Source organism: Mesoplodon mirus (genome assembly GCF_964341445.2).
Source record: "Mesoplodon mirus genome assembly, chromosome: 1".
NCBI lineage: Eukaryota > Metazoa > Chordata > Mammalia > Artiodactyla > Ziphiidae > Mesoplodon > Mesoplodon mirus.
This window is the reverse complement of record NC_138976.1, coordinates 70,201,183-70,225,933: the sequence shown is the minus strand read 5'-3', so window position 1 is coordinate 70,225,933 and position 24,751 is coordinate 70,201,183. Positions and strand designations below refer to the sequence as shown.

At 41.0% G+C, this 24,751-nt stretch overlaps 1 protein-coding gene across 4 annotated transcripts in view; it reads right to left on the bottom strand.

Annotated features, from left to right (window-relative positions):
- The window catches only part of GLDC (glycine decarboxylase), a 108,004-nt gene that overhangs the window by 60,599 nt on the left and 22,654 nt on the right, over positions 1-24,751 (bottom strand). For all 4 annotated transcript variants that reach the window (XM_082618118.1, XM_082618117.1, XM_082618119.1 and 1 more), the window contains 10 exons: positions 19,177-19,341; positions 15,021-15,098; positions 13,885-14,032; positions 12,993-13,189; positions 11,150-11,246; positions 5,750-5,855; positions 3,972-4,111; positions 3,285-3,365; positions 661-758; positions 81-165 (listed from right to left, as the gene is read on the bottom strand). In XM_082618118.1, coding sequence (XP_082474244.1) covers positions 81-165; positions 661-758; positions 3,285-3,365; positions 3,972-4,111; positions 5,750-5,855; positions 11,150-11,246; positions 12,993-13,189; positions 13,885-14,032; positions 15,021-15,098; positions 19,177-19,341 — 1,195 coding nt within the window. The remainder of the gene's footprint in view (positions 1-80; positions 166-660; positions 759-3,284; positions 3,366-3,971; positions 4,112-5,749; positions 5,856-11,149; positions 11,247-12,992; positions 13,190-13,884; positions 14,033-15,020; positions 15,099-19,176; positions 19,342-24,751) is intronic.

Here is a 24,751-nt window from a genome sequence, read left to right as displayed (position 1 = left end):
CCTCTTGCAGCATATTAGATGTGACCCAAAGAGGTGGGTTCAGGGTAGGGTGGGAAATGGAAATAAAGGCAATAATTTACCAGTGGAATCATGCTATGAACAAGGGAAATGTCTTTGTTTTCCAATCTCTTCATATATCGGACAATATTTGTTTCTGAGTGATAGCTGTGAACACAAAACACATGGTTTAGGCCAATATAGTTAGGTAAGAGCCCATACACATCCTTCTAAAAGGTAAGACACACTGAGATCTACCTTCAACATACAGATCAAATTAGGCCATGGACAACATGCCAACAAAGCATCAGATGGAAGGGCGTGTACCCCCCATGAAGCTCAGAGGACGCCCTAGGACAAAAAGCTGCCTGTGGGTGTGAGAGGAAGAGCTGGAAAGAAGAGGATGTTGAGTTCCTGGGTATGATCTTCAGCCTGGAGACTATGCCTCGAAACTCCCATCTTCTTGAGAGTAGAATTAGGGGTTATAGTGTCAAGGGAGCACAGCCACCAGGAAATAAGGTGTGCTTTGCCCAGGTTAGAATTGGGATTTAGTAGTGAGTCAGGCTGAGCCACAATAAACCAGGCCATGTCAGAATGCCATAGTAGAAGCCACTCTCTACCATGCTCCCAAGCCACAGCACACAATGCAGAAGTCACACAAACCTGTTGAACACTTGATGTGTGAGGAATGGACTAGTTCTCTTGAAGGCAGTCCCTAGAATACCTCTCCGTTCCTCACCCATGCTTTCAGCAACCAGCTCCTGCATGGAGAGACCACAGAAACTGAAAGGCAGGAAGCATGCCTGGAACCACATGTAAAGTAGGCTTCCATTCAGCGTGTATTCTGACAGAGCACCAGAAATTCCCTACCATCCAACCTCCCACCTCCCTGACCACCCACCCCAGGGATATCTGGCACAGTGCAATGACAGATGTCAGGGGTCATGCATTGTGGCAATTCTCCAAAACACTGTTTTTAAGTTCTGTTGAACTTAGCCACAGTGAACAAAGAAAAGTGAACAATTTTTACTGCCAAAGAAAAAAAAGTTGACATCCCCTGCATGTTCCTTGAATAATGAAGCAAGTTCCAGTAAACTATTTTAAAGGGCTATCTAAAAAGTGATGACCATGATAACACTCAAGTAAAGATTTTCACTTGACATTGCTCTTTTATCTTTGAGAACAATTCTAATAAAATACAAGTGCCAAGACCATTCAGTGGGAGAAAGGACAGTCTCTTCAACAATCGTGCTGAGAAAACTTGACATACACATGCAAAAGAATGAAGTTGGATCCTTATCTTATAGAATATACAAAAACTAATTCAAAATGGATTAAGGGGACTTCCTTGGTGGCGCAGTGGTTAAGAATCCGCTTGCCGGGCTTCCCTGGTGGCGCAGTGGTTGAGAGTCCGCCTGCCGATGCAGGGGACACGGGTTCGTGTCCCGGTCCGGGAAGATCCCACATGCTGCGGAGCAGCTGGGACCGTGAGCCATGGCCACTGAGCCTGTGCGTCCGGAGCCTGTGCTCCACAACGGGAGAGGCCACAACAGTGAGAGGCCCGCGTACCGCAAAAAAAAAAAAAAAAAAAAAGAATCCGCCTGCCAATGCAGGGGACACGGGTTCGAGCCCTGGTCCGGGAAGATCCCACATGCCGTGGAGCAACTAAGCCTGTGTGCCACAACTACTGAGCCCATGTGTCACAACTATGGAAGCCCTCGCGCCTAGAGCCTGTGCTCCACAACAAGAGAAGCCACCACAATGAGAAGCCTGTGCACCGCAACGAAGAGTAGCCCCTGCTCGCTGCCAACTAGAGAAAGCCCGCGGGCAGCAACGAAGAGCCAACTCAGCCAAAAATAAATAAATAAGTTAATTAATTTTTTTAAAAAATGGATTAAGGACCTAAATTTACAAGCTAAAACTACAAAACTCTTAGAAGAAAGTATAGGGGCAAATCTGCATGACCTTGGATTTGGCAATGGTGTCTTAAATATGACACCAAAAGCATGAGCAACACAAGAAAAAATAAAGTGCACTTTTGTGCATTAAAGGACACTATCAAGAGAATTAACAGATAACCCACAGAATGGGGGAAAATATTTGCAAATCATATATCTGATAAGCATTTAATATCCAGAATATATAATGAAATACATGGTTTGCTCCTCATTCTGCTCCAGGCCGGTAGTATGAGAGCCCTCAGTGGTTGCTCTGTAAATATTCTTCAAATGCATGGAACAAATATCTGTGATTAAATGTACTGCAGAGTTCTAGAGGGAAGATATTATTCAGTCTTGTCTATTAATTAAAGGTTAAAAGAGAACAGTATAATACTTTTTTGACGATTTACATTTGTTATCTGATACTGAAGTCATCTCTCAAAGAGGACTTAGACAACCAGGACAGCACTGATCAACACTCTGGAACCTATTTCTGTTTCCTTTCATTGATTCATTTAACAGATATTTATTAAGTGGCTCCTATGCTCCAGGCATTGTAGAGTGCTGTGATGAGCACCATGCCACAGGTCTAGGTAGCTGACATCTCTCTTCCATCCCACAGACTCTCCTGCTCACACGTCCCTGCTATTTCATCATTTTAGAAACCAACTCAGTCTCACTGAACTGTTTCTAGTTCTCATATAACCTCTCTCCTCCTAGCCTTTGTGGCTGCTTTTCCCAGTGTCTGGAACACCTCTGGCCCCATCCTCCTTCTTCTCACTTGTGTCTGGATAGCTCCTACTCCTCTCTCAGGTCTCAGCTTAGGACAGTGTCTTCCAAGTGTTGGTGAGAAGCCCCCTCCACTCTGTGCTCATAGAGCATCTTTGGACAGTGCCCATCATAGTACATCATCTGGATTGCAGTCTTGTGCCTGTTTGAATCCTCATTAGACTATAAGCTCCAAAAGGGCGGGAAGTATGTCTGATTTACCACTAGCCTCAGGGTACAGCAGAAGACCTGGCACATATTAGGTCAGTTTTCCCAGAATCAACATAACCAAGATGCCAATGTCATGAATCTTTGTATTAGGAATAGTTTAAATTAAACACCATTAACAATCCTTCCAACTAGCCTTGCTGCTCAGTCCTGGCTAGGGCCCACGGCAGTAACCTCTAACTATCAGCAGCCACAGTAGCAAGGGACAATCGGTGGCAAAATTTTAACGCAGGCCACCTAATGTCATTCCTGCACCCCCTCTCCCTCACACTCAGGCCCTTAAGAGGCAAAGCCATCTGTGACACCTCCTCAAATAGTCATTATGAGGAATGTGAATTCTGATTTACTTACTGCAGATGACTCACAGCCGAAGATCCACAACAAGTCATCCAGATCTTTTTCACTGACTGTTTCATCAAGAGAAATACCAAGCTATAGAAATGAAAATGAAAGGGAAAACATCAGCTGTAAATGCCAAGATCAGTGCAGAAATTCCAAGAGAGGTCAAAGGGGAGAAAGGGCTGGACAAAACTCTCAGTTGTGCTAAAATAACAGGGTATCATTATGTCCAAGTTGGCCCTTGGGCAAAGTAGGCTAGACCAGTCCCAAACGTGAAAAGATTGAGAGTTTTACAGCCACTTCTGGACTCTAAAAGAGTGCAGATGGCTGCAGGGCATTCCTTTTGGTACTAGATATGCTCACTTTTTTCTTCCCTTAACTTACCTTATCATATCACTTATCATAGCCTTTACCTTGAACAGTCATATTGTGAACGAAGGAGTATGATGAGCAAAATATGTGCCTAAGAGTCCCATATATGAAAACACAACATCTTAAGGAAAGCTGACAATGGATTATCATTTAAAAGGTCACAATGTTCCAAACCGGAAATGAAAATTGTTTACAAAGAAGTTGTGCCCAAAGGTCCAATACTGATTTTTTTTTTTTTTAATAAAGAGAAATTTTAGTGAGAAAAGTCATAAAACTTTATAGAATTTGTACAACAAACAAACATACAAAACTGAAAGTCTGACTTACTGTGTGATCCTCAAACAGCCGAATATTTATTTGCCGCTGAGCAGCCCTGCCCAAGACCTCCTTCACTGAGCAGCCACACTGAATCTTCAAAGTGTCAAAGAACAAGTCATGCTGGAGTTGGTGTCCTGCTCTCTTGAGACCTAGACAAGATAGGATAGCCACGGCTGTCTATGTAGAAACCAGACCCTCTGCCACTGACGCTTCACAGAAGTAAAGAGGTAAATCCTACTACGGTCTGTTCCTACCCAGTGTTTTGGTCGGTGCTTTTTTAAAAAAAAGTAGGACTTCCCTGGTGGCACAGTGGTTAAGAATCCACCTGCCAATGCAGGGTACACGGGTTCGAGCCCTGGTCCGGGATGATCCCACATGCCACAGGGCAACTAAGCCCATGCACCACAACTGCTGAGCCTACGCTCTAGAGCCTGAGAGCCACAACTACTGAGCCTGCGTGCCACAACTGCTGAAGCCCATGCACCTAGAGCCCGTGCTCCACAACAAGAGAAGCCACCACAATAAGAAGCCTGCGCATCGCGACAAAGAGTAGCCCCTGCTTGCCGCAACTAGAGAAAGCCCGCGTGCAGCAACGAAGACCCAACACAGCCAAAAATAAAGTAATAAATTTATTTTTTTAAAAAAGGTAAATGGGGCCTCCCTGGTGGCGCAGTGGTTGAGAGTCCGCCTGCCGATGCAGGGGATACGGGTTCGTGCCCCGGTCTGGGAGGATCCCATATGCCGCGGAGCGGCTGGGCCCGTGAGCCATGGCCGCTGGGCCTGCGCATCCGGAGCCTGTGCTCCGCAACGGGAGAGGCCACAACAGTGAGAGGCCCGCATACCGCAAAAAGAAAAAAAAAAAAAAAAAAAAAAAAAGGTAAATGTTTATTATTATGCTATAGAAAGTTGTGAAATACATATAAAAATGGAGAAAAAAAATCACCATAATCACCATCCAGAAATAACTAGTAGTTACTTCTTGGTATAGATTCCTCTAGAAGGGGGTGTGTGAGTGTGTGTGTGTGTGTGTGTGTGTGTGTGTGTGTGTGTGTAATATATCACATACATATACTTCTTCACCTTTTTTAAAAAAATTTAATGTATCATGAAGATTTTGCTTTTCTTCAGATCACAACACCTATCATTATTTTTAATGGCTATGTAATATTCAAACTTAAATTATGTACCATAATTTAACCAATTACTTATTATTGGACGTTTAGGCTGTTTCCAAGATTGTGCTATTGTAAATAATGTTTCAATGCACACCCTTTACATCGTTATCTGATTATTTCCTTTAGATACATTCCTAGAATTTCTGTATCAAATTGTAGGCACATTTTAAAAGCTTTTGACACATACTGTTTACGAGCCCTCATAAAAGTCATACCAATATCAGCATTCTTTTTAAACTCTGCCAATGTAATGAGAGAAACACTATTTTATTCTTTCAATTTACATTTCTTTGATTAATAGTGAGGTTGAAATTATATATGTTCATCTGTATACTTTCTTTTAAAATTACATTTATTTAATGTCCTTTGTCCAGTTTTCTCTCAGGGTGTTCATTCTTCTTGTGTATGGGGTGGGGGGACTGAGGAAGAGCTCAATATATTAAATATATTAACACTCAGTCTCTCATAGATGTTGAAAATATTATTCCTAGGTTTTTATTTGACTTTTAACTTTGCATGTAGTATTAGACATGCAGTGAGTTTTCAATTTTATTTACTCACATGTATCGGTCTTGTTATAACCAAAAGTTTTAAAACAGAAAACTGACTCACCTTCAGACAAAATCAAAGTGGCATTATGTACCCTCCTAGCAATATGTTCCAGCCCGTGGGACCCATGGTAGATTGCAAACATTGCAGCCATATTCGCCAAGAGAGCCTAAAATGACAAAAAAGCATTTAAAGAATCATGTTCAACAATGTGATATCAGGAAGATGATCAGTGGGAGGGACTGTTTTTCTGACTTGAGATGCCAAAACTAAAAGCAGGTACAAAGCAAAATGATCAGACTCCCTGCCTTCTCTATGATAGCTGGAGACCATTTATAATCTGCCCAACCATCTGAGGGGTAAATACAGCATCCAAGACACCCTAGCGTCACTATACTAAACCTTTGAATGTGACCATTAGTAAGGCGTTCCATCCATGCAACATAATCATCCCATAAAGGGGAAGATCAGGCTGTCATCAGACATGGAGGTGCAATATTTAATGTTAGAAGATAATGGAACAACAAAGACCTCAGGGGAAAAAAAGTGAGATCTAAGAATTTTATGCTCAATAATACAGCTCTTCAAGGATAAAAGCAACAAAAATTTTCAAACACACAAGAACTCAGGGAGTATAATTCTCTTGAAGCCTTAAATAAAGCACTAGAAACTGAATTTCAGCCAACCAAGAGGTGAATGGTGCATCTATGCAAAGGACCACCAAAGATGAAAATGCAGGACGCAGGGGAATAAAACCAAAATGAGTTGGCAGGAGATATATTAGGAAGGGAAAACCAGAACCTACTGGCTTATTCCCTGCTGACAGTAAGGTCACTTTCTCAGGTAAAGATATCTCTCCTGACTGTTGATTGAAGTTTCACAAAAATATTTACAGGGAAGTGTGTATTCTAGTGTGACAGAGAATAGGAAAGAATGGCACTAGAATCTCTCAGAGACTCAGGGAGGGAATCCAGCATAGGGAGCAAGGAAGGGACCACTGTGGTGGCATCTTGGGTCAGGGAGGAGGATAAAAAGAGGATGGCAAGGGTCAGAAACCAAAATGAGTACGAATGTGGGGGAAAATCATGGAGGGCCACCTCCTGTCTCTCCGCCTTTTGGCCCTATCCCTCACCTGCTTTTCCACCCTAAATCCTACCAACCAGCAGCCTTCTAACCATGCAATATCACCCTAGGTAACTGACCCAAACTCTAGTCTCAGACTCCTCACCTGTTTAGTCCATTCAATTCTCCCACAGCCCCTCCCATCTCACTGGTCCAGCACCATGGTTTCTATGAGTTTCCAGTCCCACTAAAGTGACTTTTGTCCTAATGTACTAGGTCAGCAGTTCAAGGTCCACCTTCATGTTCAATCATCCCAAGGTGGGAAGGGGCACATTACAGAACAGAAACACTACTCAGCTGAGAAACACAGTGCTTTAAAGTTGGATGATGTTCAATATCAGATCTATTTTGTTAGGTACACATTTCCTCTGTGAGGCTGTTAGAAGCAATCTCTCTGGGGTCACTGCCAAAGTGCCAGAAAGTGAAATCAGAGTCAATAAAGAAAATGAGGAAAAGAAGACATCAGAGAACACAGCAGTAGACTTTCTTGGACCAAGCGCCAGAGAGAGTACAGACACTCTTGTGGACTCTGTATAACAATTAGAAATAAATACGGAAGAACCACAACACGTTATAGCTATGGAGAGGGCATGTCTGAAGTAAAACATCCATAATATAGTGTATCATGGCTCATGGTTATGCTGCCTGGGAGTAAAAACTCAGGCTTGATGTTCACAGAATGCTCTGGAAGCCTCCCATCACAGAAGCCTTGTGGAGGTTGGTTCATGTCACTTTCTAAACTAGAGATCATTCTTTCTACAAACAGGAGACTATATCAACCAACTGACCAACAAATTAATGAAAAGTATGAAGTCTCTTTTAGAAATCTTGGTAAGGCATTAGAATATCAAAGGAAGTTCAGAGAAACAGAGAGACCAAGAAGATTCAGATTTCTTTGATAATCTGACAACCAACATAATTAGGATACTTAAAGTAATCAAAAGTGAATCATGGGGACTTCCCTGGTGGCGCAGTGGCTAAGAATCCACCTGCCAATGCAGGGGACACGGGTTTGAGCCCTGGTCCAGGAAGATCCCACGAGCCCGTGCACCACAACTACTGAGCCCACGCTCTAGAGCCCGCAAGCCACAGCTACTGAGCCCACGTGCCACAACTACTGAAGCCCACGCACCTAGAGCCCGTGCTCCGCAAGAAGAGAAGCCACCACAATGAAAAGCCCGTGTGCCGCAACGAAGAGTAGTTCCCGCTCGCCACAACTAGAGAAAGCCCGCGTGCAGCAATGAAGACCCAACGCAGCCAAAAATAAATAAATAAAATAAATAAATTTATTTTTTTTTAAAAGTGAATCTTGAAAGGATGCTCAAAATCATTAGTTATTAGGTAACTGCAAATCAATCCCACAGTGAGATACCACTTCACACCCACTAGGACAGCTATAACCAAAAAGAGGAACAATAACAAGTAGAGGTGAAAATGTGGAGAAATTAGAACCCTCATATATTGGTGGAGGGAATGTAAAATGGTGCAGCCACTTCAGAAAAGAGTCTGGAAGTTCCTCAAATAGCTCAACATAGAGTTACCAACGACCCAGAAATTCTATTTCTAGGAATATACCCAAGAGAACTGAAAATATATGTCCCCACAAAAACTTATACACAAATGTGCATAGCAGCCTTATTCAAAGTACCCCAAAGTGGAAGCAACCTAAATGCCCATCAATTGATGAATGGATTAACAAAATATGATATATCCATACAATGGGATATTCTTCAGCCATAAAAAAGAATGAAGTATTGATTCATGATACTGTAGGGGTTCCAAACAGGCCTCCCTAAGATGTGCCACTTTAGCATGTGGATTATTTTGAGTTCAGGCAATGGAGACCTTCTGGGCTCAAGAGAAACTACTGCTCCTCCCTTAACTGCCCAGAAGAATTTATATTGAGGATTTTTCCCAGAAAAGGAGTTATTACCAAAGATAAATTTTATCTAAGTGGCCCCATCTATATAGCAGACCAAACAACTAATTACCAAACATCTTGTTCTTCTTCTTATCATCCAGTGAATGGCCCTCCCATGCTTGGAAGCACCTGGCCCCTATCCCATTCCTTAGCCCAGGATGACATGTATAACCTTATTTACTTTTCTGTCCTTTAACCTCTCATGTATGTGGGGTCTCTGAGCCTCTCATATATGTGGGGATCCTGTATGTATGTATAAAATGTTATTTTCTCCTGTTAATCTGTCTCATACCAATTTAATTCTTAGATCAGCTAAAAGAACCTAGAAGGTTAGACGAAAAAAATTTTTTTCCTTCCCAATTCTACAACGTGGATGAACCTTGAAAACATTATCTCAAATGAAAGAAACCAGGCACAAAAGGCCACATATTGTATGATCTCATTTATATGAAATATCCAGAACAGGCAAATCCATAGAGACAGAAAGGAGATAAGTGGTCACCAGGGGCTGAAGGGAGGGGAGAAGGATAGGAAGTGACTGTTTAATGGGAACAAGTTTCTTTTAGGGGTGATGAAAATATCCAGAAATGAAATGCTGGTGATGGTTACACAACTTCGTGAAAATACTATCAACCATTGAACGGTGTACTTTAAATGGGTGAATTATATGGAGAGTTATATCCCAATAAAAGAGCTAATGAAATGTAAATTATACATCAATACCCCTGGACTTTAGAAAAAGCTAATGAAAGCTTGTGGTAGAAGTTGAGAAATAAGAGAATATAAAGAAGAAGATATGATGCAAATTCAGACACCTGTAGAAATGTCACAGGTTTACAGAAAGATTTTTTTTAAAGAATTCAGTAATGCATTTTCAGAGATTAAAAAAAAAAAGTTCTGCACTATCAGTGATGCAAAACTAAGAGAAGTCCAGTGTGGACCCTACAACACTCAAGAGGAATGGGGCAGCCTTGAGAAGAACATGGAAGAGGTGCTACAAGAAGAAGGCTGGAGTAATGACATAGAGTGCTCAAGGAGCAGCTTAAAAAATATCAGTCATCTCTGAACAAAAGAGAATAATTATAGGCCTACAAAGAAAATGACACTGGCGTCACAAGCAATTGTTTCATGCAACCAGTTATGAGAAGAAACACATGAGATGAAATAGACAATGGAGAGTTAGAAAATCTCCAGAATAAGAAAGTGAAAATCAGAGAAGACAGGGTATGACTGTCTCTAGGGCAAACATCATGTTATTCATTGCTGAAAAACAGAGACCTCTTACGATCCAAGTTAAATAATAAAATATCAGCTATCCATGAACTGGAAGGAAAAAAGAAGTAGAAATGTAACTTTTGCTCATTGTAGATAGCCCAAGTTAACCTGGAAAATTAATTCAAACCTTGAAGCAGAAAGCCCTTAGTGCACTTATGATCAGAGAGACAGGTTCTGGAAGAACATGAGCAGAAAGCAGCAGAGGAAGGGAAGATATGTAAGCAGGGAATTCAACAAATGAAAGGTAAACTACAGAAAGTAAAGGCATCACATAAAGATCAATTTGCTGTCAACAGAGGACAAGCTTGTGACAACTGGCTCCTTCCTGCGATACTAGAGGAGCTCTTCCCTGAAAAGCAGCCACCTCCCTGAGACAAAAAAAATAATACAGGAAAACCAACTGAGGAAACTATTTCAACGACCAATGGATATGGAGTAAAGTATGGGAAGACCTTGTCGTCTACTCCCTCCCTGGAGAGGCTTTCTAAAAGCTGGCGGTGGTGCTGTGAGCCAATGCCCTGAGGGGAAGAACACTGCACTGCCTACTGAGGTATCTGTGAGATCTCTCCCTTTCCCTGACCCCTAATGGAAGAGAACCGAGAATGGATTATATGCTCAGGAGTGGTCCTCCACCTGATCCTAGGAACTGGCTGGATGTCAGAAAACACTGCTCCCTCTAACCTGAGACCTTGGGCAATGTTCAGGTAACTCCTTCTCTTTTATCCCATACATTGCAGAAATGTCTCTCATGAGTTCCCAGTAAGAGTACCCCATGGCCACCACCGGCTGGCCAATCTGGACTATCCCCTCAAGCACCTTCACCTTGCTTTCCTCACACTAACCTGGAGGGCCTCCATCTCAGCTCTAAGAGAAGGTGCCCCAGTCACCACCCATAATGGACCTGCCCTGTGGCCAAGAAGGCCAGAGACCCTAACGGGTGAAGGGTATGCATACATGGAACCACAGTAAACTACATTGTATTGGCGTTCTGACAAGACCACAAGGCTTCTCCACCAACAAGATCTTGACATTTTTGGTGTGCACCCTGCTCAGTGATGAATGAAGCAACAACTCAGTAAATGAACAAGTAGCTCATTGCTATAGACTGTAAGACGTTCATTGAGCAGGTCAGGTATGTGATCTACCTGAGCTGTACAGATGTTGCTGGTAGCCTTGTCTCTCCGGATGTGTTGCTCCCTGGTTTGAAGAGCAAGACGATACACTTCTTTTCCACTGGCATCTCTGGACCAAGAATAAAACATCCGATTAGTACAGATCATCATAGCACCAGGAGTTGCCATAAACAGAACTGCTTCTTTCCTTCCCACCTTTAAGTCAATTCAGCAAAGTTACTTAGGTGCAAGGCCATAAAGAAACAATTTCCAAACCATCTTCTTCTAAAGGGGACTGTTAATTTTCAGCTTGTAATTTGAGGATTTGAGGCACTGAGATATATACAATAAGCTGGGAACTTTAAAAGACAATTTTCCAGGAATCACCCAGCCTAATAAAATGATGGTAATTGAGGAATAAACTTCACTCTGAGCTTCTTGGCAGACTCAGAGAAAAGGGAAATACCTGACAAAGGAAACAGGATTTCTATACTAGAAATCTAAAGCAACTATATGGCTATAAATAAAGGATGTTAACAACCTAACACTTGTCTCTAATAAAATTTCTCCTTTCTTAATACAATTAAAAATCTAGATAACCACAAAGATTCAGCAGTCTTAGCCTTTATTTCATCAAACTCTCAGGTCCACTTTCCAGAAAGGTAAGAAGTTCAATACAAAAATCAGAAGATGATAACTGATATATGAAACCCTTTTAAATTAGAAAACCCTCTGTCTCATCTCATCTGGTGAAGAGACATCATTGAACGAAAATGTAATGTAAGAATACTTAAAGAAACTATTATTTTTTACATTAAAAAGCAAAGTGCCTTTTGCTATCATGTGACAAAGTGAAAGTATTTCAGAACCTCTCATCACCAGCACATCATTCACTAATTCAGACTCTTCATTTACATTAATAGCCCAGCTTTATGAAAGGTCAAAAACAGTATGCTAGGGCTTCCCTGGTGGCGCAGTGGTTGAGAGTCCACCTGCTGATGCAGGGGACGCGGGTTCGTGCCCCGGTCCGGGAGGATCCCACATGCCGTGGAGCGGCTGGGCCCGTGAGCCATGGCCGCTGAGCCTGCGCATCTGGAGCCTGTGCTCCACAATGGGAGAGGCCACAACAGTGAGAGGCCCGTGTATCTCAAAAAAACAAACAAAAAAAACCCCAAAAAAAAAACCAAAACAGTATGCTAAAGTTCCACAGTAATAATCATGGCATTCATCTCAATTCTTAACCCGAGGATTTTCATCAATGAGAAGCACTCAAAGAAGTACATTTGGAAATTACTCAAATGGCCAAAGGGCAGGCCTCTAGGAAATAAGGTAGGTCACACCCAATGTATGCATGGTAATCTCTTATTGCACTTGTCTTTACATAGCCATGTGGCATGTTAATACTTTTGAGAAAGAAACTGGTTAGATATAAAACACACTTAAAATATTCAGTCTCTCAAGACTTTCATCAATCTAAAATTCCTTTCTATGACTTCAATACAAATATGCTATAAATTGTACACATACCTTTCCAAATATGCACAAATTCATGGCATTCGAGGAGAGGTACATGGCATTTGAGAAGGGCCAGGTATGGAATAATGGGGGGGCGGGGGTGTGTGGTGTGTGTGTGTGTGTGTTGGGATGGGGTTGGGGAGTAGGTAGGGCATTGATACCCCAAACATTCATACCCCAAATACATTCTCTCTTCCGACTCTATGTTTACATTTCCTTAATCGACCCAAAACGGCCCAGTTAAATTCAACCCAAAATGGCCCAGTTAAATTCAAAGAGAAATCAACAACTTTTGTGATCAAGAGAAGGATCAGGGAAAACCATAACCACAATAAAAGGGTAGAAACATGAGCTGCTTTACCTTGTTACCCCCACCATTCTTCCAGGCATCATCCTCACCAAACTTTCTCTGACAGCAAAAAAGGCTGCATGTGGTCCGCCATAGCCCAGAGGCACCCCAAATCTCTGTGAGCTGCCCAGGGTAACGTCCACCCCAAATTCTCCGGGAGGCCTCAGGATACACAGAGCTAGAAGGTCAGTAGCACAGCAGGCCAAGCTCTAGAAAGGAAACAAGAGAAAATGGATAAGGTTGTGACCTTCCCTGAGACCAGTGGAAGGATAGCAAATTATCTCCATTATAGGCAGACTGGCAGAGTTGGTTTGTATCCTGTGAAATTTATTTACTCATTCATTCATTTAAAATATTTACTGAGTGCTTACTATGTGCCAGGAACCAGTGAAGAAAACAAACTTGAAAAAAGGAGGTCGGAAGGAGGCAGTTTTACCTTACCAAGCAATAAAGGTGTGGAAATTAAAACACACCAAAAAGAGTAACAATAATAGGGCTTCCCTGGTGGCGCAGGGGTTAAGAATCCACCTGCCAATGCAGGGGACATGGGTTCGAGCCCTGGTCCAGAAAGATCCCACATGCCGCAGAGCAACTAAGCCCGTGCGCCACAACTACTGAGCCTGCGCTCTAGAGCCGGAGAGCCACAGCTACTGAAGCCTGTGCGCCTAGAGCCTGTGCTCCGCACAAGAGAAGCCACCGCAATGAAAGCCCTTGCACCGCAACAAAGAGTAGCTCCCGCTCGCCGCAACTAGAGAAAGCCCATGTGCAGCAACGAAGCCCCAACACAGCCAAAAAGAAATTAAACAAATAAAAATTTTTAAAAATCATGCTAAAAAGAGTAACAATAATAATTCAAAGTTGAGACACACCTCCATGGACCCCCCACAAGGAAAGGTTTGCCTACCCCAGCCTGATGGGCTCTCTCCACGAGCTCTGTGAAGTCTTCCACCTTCCCCTCGGTGTCTGGGTACTGGAACAGCACTCCACTGACATCTTTTCCACTGAAGTCCATTTCATGGGGTAACTTCAGCTCAATGAGGACTCCAGCATACCTGAAAAGACAGAAGACAAAGAACCACCATGCTTTTGGTTTACAGGGAAAGTCAAATCATCTACAGTTTCTTTTCCACGATAGAGCATGCGTATGCTGTGTCCTTCCTCAGTGCCCCCACCCCCTACCCTATCCCAACACGCACACACCCCCATCCCACACCCAGCCCTTCAGTGGTAACTGTGCTTCACACCAACTCACCTGCAGCCACTGTTAGCACCTCCCCTCCCGCCTTCCTGTCAGAACCTGTGCCTGAGACAAGAGCAGAAACATGCCTTCCTAGGGCTAAACAACCACTACCTGTAACTACACAGCCATTGCCACTTTGACCTTGGATAGGTCTTAGGTGAATGGAAAACCTCAGTAAGACAAGGAAGAAGACCTTCCTTAGGTTCCTGAAACTATCTAATTCCTATCATATGTCAGAAAACCACTTCTGAAGGAATGGTGGTATGGGATGGGGGAAAGGCTTTTACAAGGAGAAAGCAAATAAACACACCCACATGTGGTAGTTGTGCTGTGTTTGTTTTATCTGATTAGAGCACTTAAAATATATAATATGCTTTCATCTACATCATACTAAACTAGGTATTATGTGGATTCCCTATGGGCCATGTTTGCAGGAATATATACAAAATCATAACAGTTGTGTGAGAGTTCCATTTTTACCCTGTGCTTTTCAAACTTTCCAAACACTGTTGAAACTATTTTAATATTCTTAATTTAAAAAAAAAACAAAACACAAAACAATGTGTTCTTTTTGTAAAATATAAAGCAAAGGCGACCAAACCCACTGTGTATTTTTTCCTGAATTCTGACACATCTTACTTACCAGTGAGGTCATGGGAAGAAAGTGGGAGGGAAAGTAAAATTCAATAACCCCAGCTCAAACCAGGTTCAACTCCAGTCAGTTTGGAAATTAGAGGAAGAAACAGCAGAGATGAGCATAATATTATCCCTGAGTTCAAAATACAAATAAAATTAATTACTTGGCTCGAGTCTGGACGACAGCTATCGTCTGCGAGTGGCAACGAGGGTCAACAAAAAACTTCCTCCTCTTGTTGTGTCTGTTGAAAAGAAAAATCACAATTCGAACATGAACATTAAAGAAATCAGAGTATCTTCTAAGAATGCAAAGCAAAGATGGTACTTAAGGAAAGTCTGAGCATAGGATAAAAAATAATGAGTCATTAATAACTAACAGTGACATTTCCTGATTAGAATTTCGCTGAAATCCAATTCCCATTTTAACCCTATTTAGCAAAATCAATCTTAAACTGGTTTAAATTTTTAAAAATATACTATGAGGAAAAAGAAAGAAAAGGGTAGTGATTAGGTGTGAGTAGGAACAAAAAACTAAGTCTTCTAGATAAAATCATCTGAGAAGTTTATTGCCAAAAGAGCATTTAGAGATTATCCAAACCGAGTGTCCTCATTCAAAGGAAGCAGAGAAGAACTCAGATAGGTTGTGATACGTGCAGGTGCCACACAGCTATGAAAGGAACTGCATTGGGTCTAAGACCCAAATTCAGGAAGTTCTCTAACAGTCCATAGTTCCAGGAAACAAAACTGATGGGGATGCATAACATTTTGTGTATCACAAGTGCATCTGGGTAAAAAGAAATGAGTGGAGGATACAAGTATACTGTATAAAAAGAAAGATCCACATGACCAGTTAACGGCAAGTTTCTCAATGGAATGGGACTGAGAAACAGCAAGGTTTTACTTGTCATTATATCCTTCTCTACTATTTGAAATTTTCCACTATGAACAGGTATTATTCTTATAATAAGCATAAATTCAATAGAGTAAGTAGAGTTGGGAGATACAAAATTAACTGTCCAATGCACAAAGCTCTTCAAAGTCTATATCTAAATAACTCTGGAGAGAAGAGCTATCTAAGCCTAAATGACCTCGGATGGAAACAAAAACACTGCTATTGAAGAAAACATTTCCTAAAGATAAGAAACACAAGGCTGCTTCTCAAGGGTAAAATTAAATGCAGGATGGAAGGTATGAGAATTAAGAGAGAGGAAGCAAATCAAGCACTTGCAGAGTGTGCGTAGTCCCGGAGACTCTATTAAGTTCAGGAGGGAACCCCTGACCCATCAACTACAAAGGTCTCAGCTTCTGCAAGTGTGAGATGAAAGCTCTTACTCAGAAAAAGGGGATGGAGGTGGGGGATGGGAGAGCAGCGAGAAGGTGGATGAGGAAGAGAGAAGGTGAAAAGGAGTGAAAAGCTGAAAATAGACTAGGAACGGCATTCCTTTCCCGCTGTCCCTAAGATGACAGGAAGAAGAGCCTGAACCCACCCCTGGGACTGCTTGGGAAGCAGAAGGGCCTGGAACTTAGAGGTCTCCATATCTGCCCAGTGAGTTCAAGGTTCACAACTGCAACACTGTGATTTACAGGAAATAAATATTTGATCATTCAGATGACCAAGATATACTTCTCATATATATTTGGTCTTTGTCCACAGTTCCGGGCTCACAGCTCCCAAAACCATTGGAATTTTCTAAGTGTGAAAAGTGATCAAGGTGTCATTTGTAATGTTAATGAGGTGACTTTTGCATCCCACAGAGGAATGGGGGCTGGTTGCTAAAGGAGCCAAGCATGTGATTAGAGAGTTGGAACTTTCAGTTCTACACCCTGAGCTCCAGAGAAGGAAGAGGGGCTGGAGGCTGAATCAATTGCCAATGGCCAAGATTTAATCAATTGTGTCTATGTAATGAAGCCTCCATAAAAAACCCAAAGGGTAGGATTTGGAGAGCTTCTGGACGGGTGAACGTGAGGAGATTTGGGAAGAATGGGGATCTCTGAGGGAGCGTGGAAGCTCTGAGCCCTTTCAACATACCCAGCCCCTATGCATCCCTTCTGTCTGGCTGTTCCTTAGTTATATCATTTGATAATAAACTCGTTCTAGTAAGTAAAATGTTTCTTTGAGTTCTGTGTGCTGCTCTGAGGACGGGGTCATGAAAACTCCAGTCGATTGAATACAGGTAACAACCTGTACTTGAGAATGGCATCCTGAGTTGGAGGGGGTTGTTGGAACCCCAATCTATAGCCAGTTGGTCAGAGGCACAAGCAACAACCTGGGCTTGCGACTTGCAGCTTAAGTAGGGCAGGGGCGGAGAGGTGGGGCGCAGTTTTATAAAACTGAGCCCTTAACCTGTGGAATCTGATGCTATCTCCAGGTAGATGGTGTCAGGATTGAGCTGAATTCTCAGACACTAGCAGATGTTTGTTCGTTTGTTTTCCAGTGTGAGAGGAACCCCCCTCCCTGACTGGAATTGGTACCAGAATCAATTTAACCACCCCTCAAGTCTGCGGAAGCCAAGAAAGAGATTTACATGGGCATTCAGAGTGTAAACAAAGAATGTTGCCCGCCAGTTCCACAAGGATCAAGCCGTTAGCCACTGCAGTCACCCAGTCAGTCGACTAGGGCCAGCCCCCCAAAACCTCAGACAGACACATCATCAATGTGGGCAGATTTCCCTACCAGATGACCATGTACATGAGAATTCTACCTGGAAGGTAAAGTCAAATGTATTCTCAAGGCAAAGAACAAAAGGAGGTGAGGAGCTGGAGAACGATTATTAACTAAATATTAACCAAAGTTAACCATGACCCGGCAGTTCTACTTCTAGAAATGCATCCTCAGGAAATAATCAGAACTTTTGACAAAGATTTATCCTACAGATGCACAAAAATACCATTAATAACAGTGAAAAATGGGAACAAACAATGTATAACAATAGAGGTGAGGTTACATAAATTGTGGTACTTCCATGCAAATGAATATTGCTATGTAGCCAATAAAAGCCACAGTTTAGAAAGCTGACTAAAGAAATGGGGAAATGTTCACAAAATATTGTTAAATAGAAAAAGAAAACAAGCTATAAAACATTAAATACAACCTGAGAAGAATATTCTTCATAAAATAGGGTGATACTTATTTACGTATTACATTGCAGATTGCTAGTTCCTACCCAATATCCATTCTGTCACCCATAGTAACAGAACCCCAATATGTAGGGGGCAGCAATGTGCCCATCTGACAAAAACTGCATTTCCCCAGGTCACTTGTAGGTAGGGGTGGTCAATGAAGCATAAGTAAATTGTTGAGTGGAGGCTTCCAAAACACTATTTAAAGAGAGCTTATTTCGCTAAAAGTACCCTTTACTTCTTCCTGAATGCAGGCGTCATGGCTAGAGCTCCAGCAGTCATCTTGTGACCAAGAGGGCTGTGGACGGGACTGTGGTCTGCCATTGCGGTAAACAAAAAATGTTGCCCGCCATCCCAGTTCTACAAGGATCAAGCCATTAGCCACTGCAGCTGCCCACTGATGGTGCACCCTGAGAGGAATTCAGGATGGAGAAAAACAGGAAGTATTATTTGCTTTGGAGACTGGCCCAAGATAGTTAAGATGCATTTCTAAGGAATAATTTCAAGGAGCCCAAACTCTAGCATCTTCCCATATATTGAAAAGCACTAACATTAACCTGAGATGTCTGTTCTTTGTGATTAGCAGTAATCTTTGGATGTTCGACTGCATGGTTTTTTTCCAGCAAAAACCTCCTACATGTTCTGGCTCCTCCCTGACCCCTTCAGGGCAGTTCCTCAGAGCTGTGTGAGAGACTGTCTCTGGGGCTCTCATCCTTAGTAAGATCCCCAAATAAAACTTAACCTGCAACTTTTAGGTTGTATGTTTTTCTTCAGTCTACAGGATGAAAGCCTCGCATTACAGATGGCAAAGAGAGAGGGGCATTGGTCCTTGATACTATCTCGGAGTTGCTGTAACATCCCTGAACTTACCATTATGTATGTGAAGAGCAAAATGTCTTTCTTACATAATGTTAAACAATAAACAGCAGTGGCTTTTTAAATGCACTATATTTCACATCTGTTTGTTACCTCAACTAACTGGTATAATGATACTGATACAACATATCTCACAGACACAAATGTGTGTGTATGTGTGTGATAGACAGAAAGAGGGGGTGGGGAAGAGAAAGAGAGAGAGAGAGGGAAAGAGGGACAAAGTCACTGGGTACTGACCGGAGCAGGGAAACCCCCGCCTGCACAGCAGTTGTGAGACTGGAAGACGTCCCTCCCCCTGAGGGAATCTCATGCTGGGCCTCTCACCTGTGGCAGAGCTGCATTGCCTCTGCAGCCGCGGTGGCCTCATCCAGCAGGGATGCATTAGCCATGTCCATGCCTGTGATGTCACACACCATGGTCTGGTAATTGAGTAAACTCTCCAGTCTGCCCTGAGACACCTCTGGCTGGTACGGAGTATACTGGGTGATCCTGTAAGGGACCCAAAACACTATGTCCAAACTGTGCATCCACTATATTCAGAAAAAGCTCATGAAATATCTTCATTATAGAATTCAGTATCTGAAAATTAAGTTTGCCTCTCTTGAGAATCATATAATACAACAATAAGCTTCCTTTTTGTCTTTTGTAAGGAAGCTCAGCATTAAATCATAGTAACAATATTATCCTTTGGGGATAATCAGTACTTACTTTTCTATCCCTCTAAATTACTTAATCTTACATTTCTATTTTAATGATCTTATCATAAGTACATTGTATTGTAAGTTGGCTCTTAAAATCCACTTGAGACTGCCTATGGTATTATAAATAAAAAAAAAAAAAAGCTCACCGCAACCATGGTTCACAACAGAAAAGTATCCAAGAATCTAATATCTAATACTTGAAACTTTTGGTTTTGGGGGAGAGGAGCTTTGTTTATACTAACCAGAAGTTCTATGTGCTCCTAAAAAATTAATAGATGTCTATTTAAGAATTGTCGGGAATTCCCTGGCGGTCCAGTGGTTGGGATTCCGCACTTTCACTGCCAAGGGCCCGGGTTCAATCCCTGGTCAGGGAACTAGGATCCCACAAGACGTGTGGCACAGCCAAAAAAAAAAGAATTGTCACTATCCAGTTATTAAAAGTCTGTGGAAGTAAACTCCATACCTATCAAAATTCAAGAATACTAATGATTAGAAGGCAGCATAGACACGAATTCTAACCTTAAAATCCTCCAGTTATTAGCCAAAAATGTGTCTTTAGGTATGAGTTAACCCACTTAGTGACTTCATCACTTTTTCAGCCCTTCATTCATTCACTCATCCTACAAATATTTACTGCATGTCTACCAAGTGCCAAAAACTATGATAAGTTCTGGTGGCACATCATAAGCAAGATGGGTAACAGCCCCTGATCTCAAGGAAAATATATTGTAGTGGGGAAAAAGAGATAAAAAGTACATAAGATCATTTCAGAGTGATAAATATTTTAAAGAAAATAAAATAAGAGGAGAGAGGGTGGCTGAGCACTTGGAAAGAGCTTCTATCTTTTCACCAAGAATCCATTACTGTACTACCAAAGTGTGTCAGATTGGGGTCTAGGCTCCCACATGAGAGTAACGCTGTTTCATATCTCTATTGTTTTCGTTCTTCCAAGCCTGAAGAGTATTAGGAAAAAAAATTTTTTTCAACCCCTTTTCCTTTCTCTCCTGATCTGGTAATCACGTTCAGGATATTTCCACCTTTTTTTTTTCTTTTTTCTTTTCTGAAGGCTTTGAAATCAATGTCTTCTTACCTTTGAGGGGGAATAGAGTCGGGGAGATTGCCTTACCAAGCAGTACAATGTCAAGACTTCGAAATAATTTCCCTGAAACTTTCATTGGTATAGTTGTGTGTGTGTGTGTTTGTACAGCAGAGTATGTTTTTGCTTCAATTAATTCCTTGAACAGCCTGGCTTAGCAACTGTAAATCAGTTTGCCAAATTCTAAGCGGGTGGTGAACTGGAATAAATGAAGCACATAATACATAATGCAGACTAAGTAGAAAGGGAATCTAAGCAGAAATGGCACACAAAAGGCACAGGCAAGGGGCCACTGTGACCTCAGATCAGATAAGATCTTCATACACAGCATAGTCTGCCACCACAAAGACATATGCTTAGATAGCCTGGCTAACATGAAATTTTCATTTTACTCAAATCATTATTTGGCATACGGACAGACACACAAACTTATACACACACATACACAAATAAGCATGCATATGTATCAGCTAGTTCATCCAAAGAATTCATCACAGCACTGAACAGAATGTTGAAAAATGAGCAACAAACTCTCTATTAAAAGGAAAATGATTAAATAAATTAGACAATATGCATATAATACTATGGATTGTGAAAATGATATGTAAAAATATTTTCTGACACAGAAGATGCTCATGATACATTAATTTAAAAAGTAAAATGTAAAATACTACAATCCTATTTTTGTAAATTTGTAAAAACGTGAACCAAAATGTAAACAGTTATCTTCTCTGGGTGGCAAGATTAACCATAATTTTTACTTTCTTTTTATTATATGTTCTAAATTTTAAAGACATTGGCTACCATTTATTAACCATCTTCTGTGTGTCAGGAACATATTTACAACCTTTTTTTGCTGATTATGTGATGCATGCTCTTTGTAAAAAGTTGGAAAATTGAGATAACTACTGAGAAAATAAAATCACCCATAATCCCAGAACTCCAAGATAACAATAGTTAACATTTAGGTACATTTCTTTTCAGTCTTTTTTTCTTTTTCTTTTTCTGCTCATTTTTCTGTTGTGTTGTTTGCCCCTTTTCTTGTTAATTTGTGACTTTTCTATATACACTCTTTTTTTTTCTCTAGCTTTACTGAAGTATAATTCACAAAACTGTGTATATTAAAAGTGTACAACATGATGTTTTGATATACGTATACTTTGTGAAATGACTACCACAATCAGGTTAATTAATTTCAGTCTCTTTTTGACATCACAATCATATTTATACTTCAAAGTAAGATGGCACTCTGTATAAAGTTGCGTCTCGATTTTTTTTCTGTTAACATTATTCCATGGACAATTTCTAATAACTTTAAATATTATTCAGAAATATGCATTTGATTGTTATGTGTTATTAAATCATCTATCATAATTTATTTAACAAGTCCCCTCAAGTTGAACATTACTTTTGGTTTTTAAATATTAGAAATAGCATAACAGTGAACATCCTTATCTTTGCATTATTTCCTTAGGATAAATTCCTAGATTCCTATCTTTGTATTATTTCCTTAGGATAAATTCCCCTCAAGTTGAATATCACTTTTGGTTTTTAAATATTAGAAATAGCATAACAGTGAACATCCTTATTTGTATTATTTCCTTAGGATAAATCCTTAGATATGGAATTTCAGATCATAAGGTATACGATAATCAATTTCAAATCTTTCGGTACATATGCCATGTTTTTCTCTAGACAGTTCACACCATTCTGTATTCCCTTAAGTAATACAGTGATTCACAGGTTTCCCTGTATCTTCACCAATGCTAAGTATTAAGAAGCTCTGGGTGTCAACCTAAATTCTCTAATTTATTACCTGTGAACTGGGACAAGTCACTAAACCTCTCCCTGCCAATTCCTCTTGGCCATCAACGGAGATAACATCACCCATATCAGATATTATCTTAACACTCAAGTCCAATTAACATACATAAAGCATTTTGGAAATGGTAAAGTCCTTCCCAAATGCTGGTTGTTTTGAAAAGGATTTATCCTCTGTTCCCGTCTTAGAAGTTTTTTTTTAAACACTCATAGACTTCTCCCAAAGGATTTATTCATACTTCTATTCAGATATTATTAGATATTTCTACTTGGAAACAATTTCTTTCTGGAAATTCATCACATCCTATGTCAGCATCACATTCCCTATCCTTCCTCCAACCAGATCGCCAAAGAAGGTAAGTTTCTTTTCTTAAATATTCTTATTCCTTCAAAGTTACCACTATCATGCCAATTCTCAAGGTAAAAACTCCAGATATTTTTAGGCCCAAGTGATGACCAATTGCCATTAGTCTTCCTTCCGAAGTCCTATATCCACCCCTTTGATGCCTTACTAGCCTAGCACAGTGATTAAAATAGGAAATTATCTAATATTTCTGGTGCAAATGTATGTGTTTGACTTTCCTGCTCAAATGGGGATGGCTCCCCAGTTACCTGCAAGAAACAGCCCCAAAACTCCCAAACACAGTCCTTCATACCTGAGACCATGCTCTTCCTTTGCTCACAGACTTTGGGATTTAATATTCCCCCTCCCTCGTTCAGCCTTTCTCTCCTTGCTCAAAGTCCAAGCTTAGGCTGATGCTAATTAGCACTGCTAAAAGGAGAGAGCTTTAAAACTTTTCTTGCAAAGATGACAAATACATGATCCTAACTTCTTTTACTTGTAAACTTCTTTTATAATCCACCTTTTTTTTTTACACTAATAGACATAAATGGTCTTAAAAATCATCTATTAATGGAGAGGGACTGGTGAGTCTCAAGCCTGGAGATACTAAATAAACCCTCATTTCAGGAGAAAAATGCTAGCACAGGGCCTGCCATCCTGAATAAAAGGGTTTAGTTGCCTCAGGCAAAACAGTGATCAAGAAAATGTCTGTAATCTACAATTTCTATGTTCCAACTGATATTTAACTCAATTGATTTCTGTTTCTAGATATATTTTAATATTAAAAACCAAAAAGTATCTGCATATCCAAGAAGGCATTCTGTTCCGCTCAAAAAGGATGCATGATATATTCAACATGGCATTAACATTTATTCCAAAATAATCAGTATTCTCTACGATTTTAACCAAAAAAGGCGTGGGGGAGTTGCACGAAGACAAACATTCATGAGATTCTCTCATTTAATCCCAGTGCCAACATTACACAAAACAGAAATAGTCACAAGGGAAATGTGTTTTGATATTAGTTAACTGATATTATTAGCAATCGAAAATTTCAAAAAGTAGACCCCATAAAATATATTCTAGGCCTAATGTAAGTCTTCTTGTAAGAGCCCAAATGTTTGTATTCTCTGGAGGCTATGTTACCCATTTATTTTCACCTCACGTCACCGGAATTTGTTGGTTCCATCTCTATGGCAACCATTCAGAAGGGTGATAATGTGAAGTCTACCCAAGCTCATGTGCACAGCCCTCTCTATCAGGGCTGGCAAGGGCCAGCGTCACCCTCTGTTTCAGATCAGCTTTCGGAGAATGCAAAGGAACAAAACTTAAAATGCACCCCAAAACCAGAACTGAAAAGCAAAGAACAACACTGTCTCCCTCTCAAAACTCTGGCGGATCCTAAAGTAAATGAACATATCCACTCACAGCCAGGAAGCAATATGGTGAATATTCTGTGCGGCCACCAAGAGTGAAGACAGCTGGCCAGTATTCAGACGGCTGGAATGCTGCAGCCCGTTCATGTACTTAGGAGGCTTGTTTTGTAAGAAGGAGACAGGCCATTTGCTTTTGAAATCAAACTTGGAGTTTACCATCCAAACTTTTACCAATACCCCAGGGGAAAAGAAGCCCTCAGCAATACAAATACCTCCACACGCGTTCACACACACACAAACACACACACACACACAAAGCAGAAAAACTACTTCTTTGACAGTTCATTCCTGTTCTCCTATTAATAAAGAAATGGAGCATATTGAAACCAAAAGCAATGCAGGAGTGATTAGGCCAACAGATCTGGCTTCTATAATGAGGGACGTGAATTACTGCATCTAGGACAAATACCCTCACCAACCAGGACTACCTCTGTACTTATGCAAAAGCAGACAAAAGATGCAAAGGCGCTGTGCTTCCCACCCAGTCTAACCTATGCCCTGA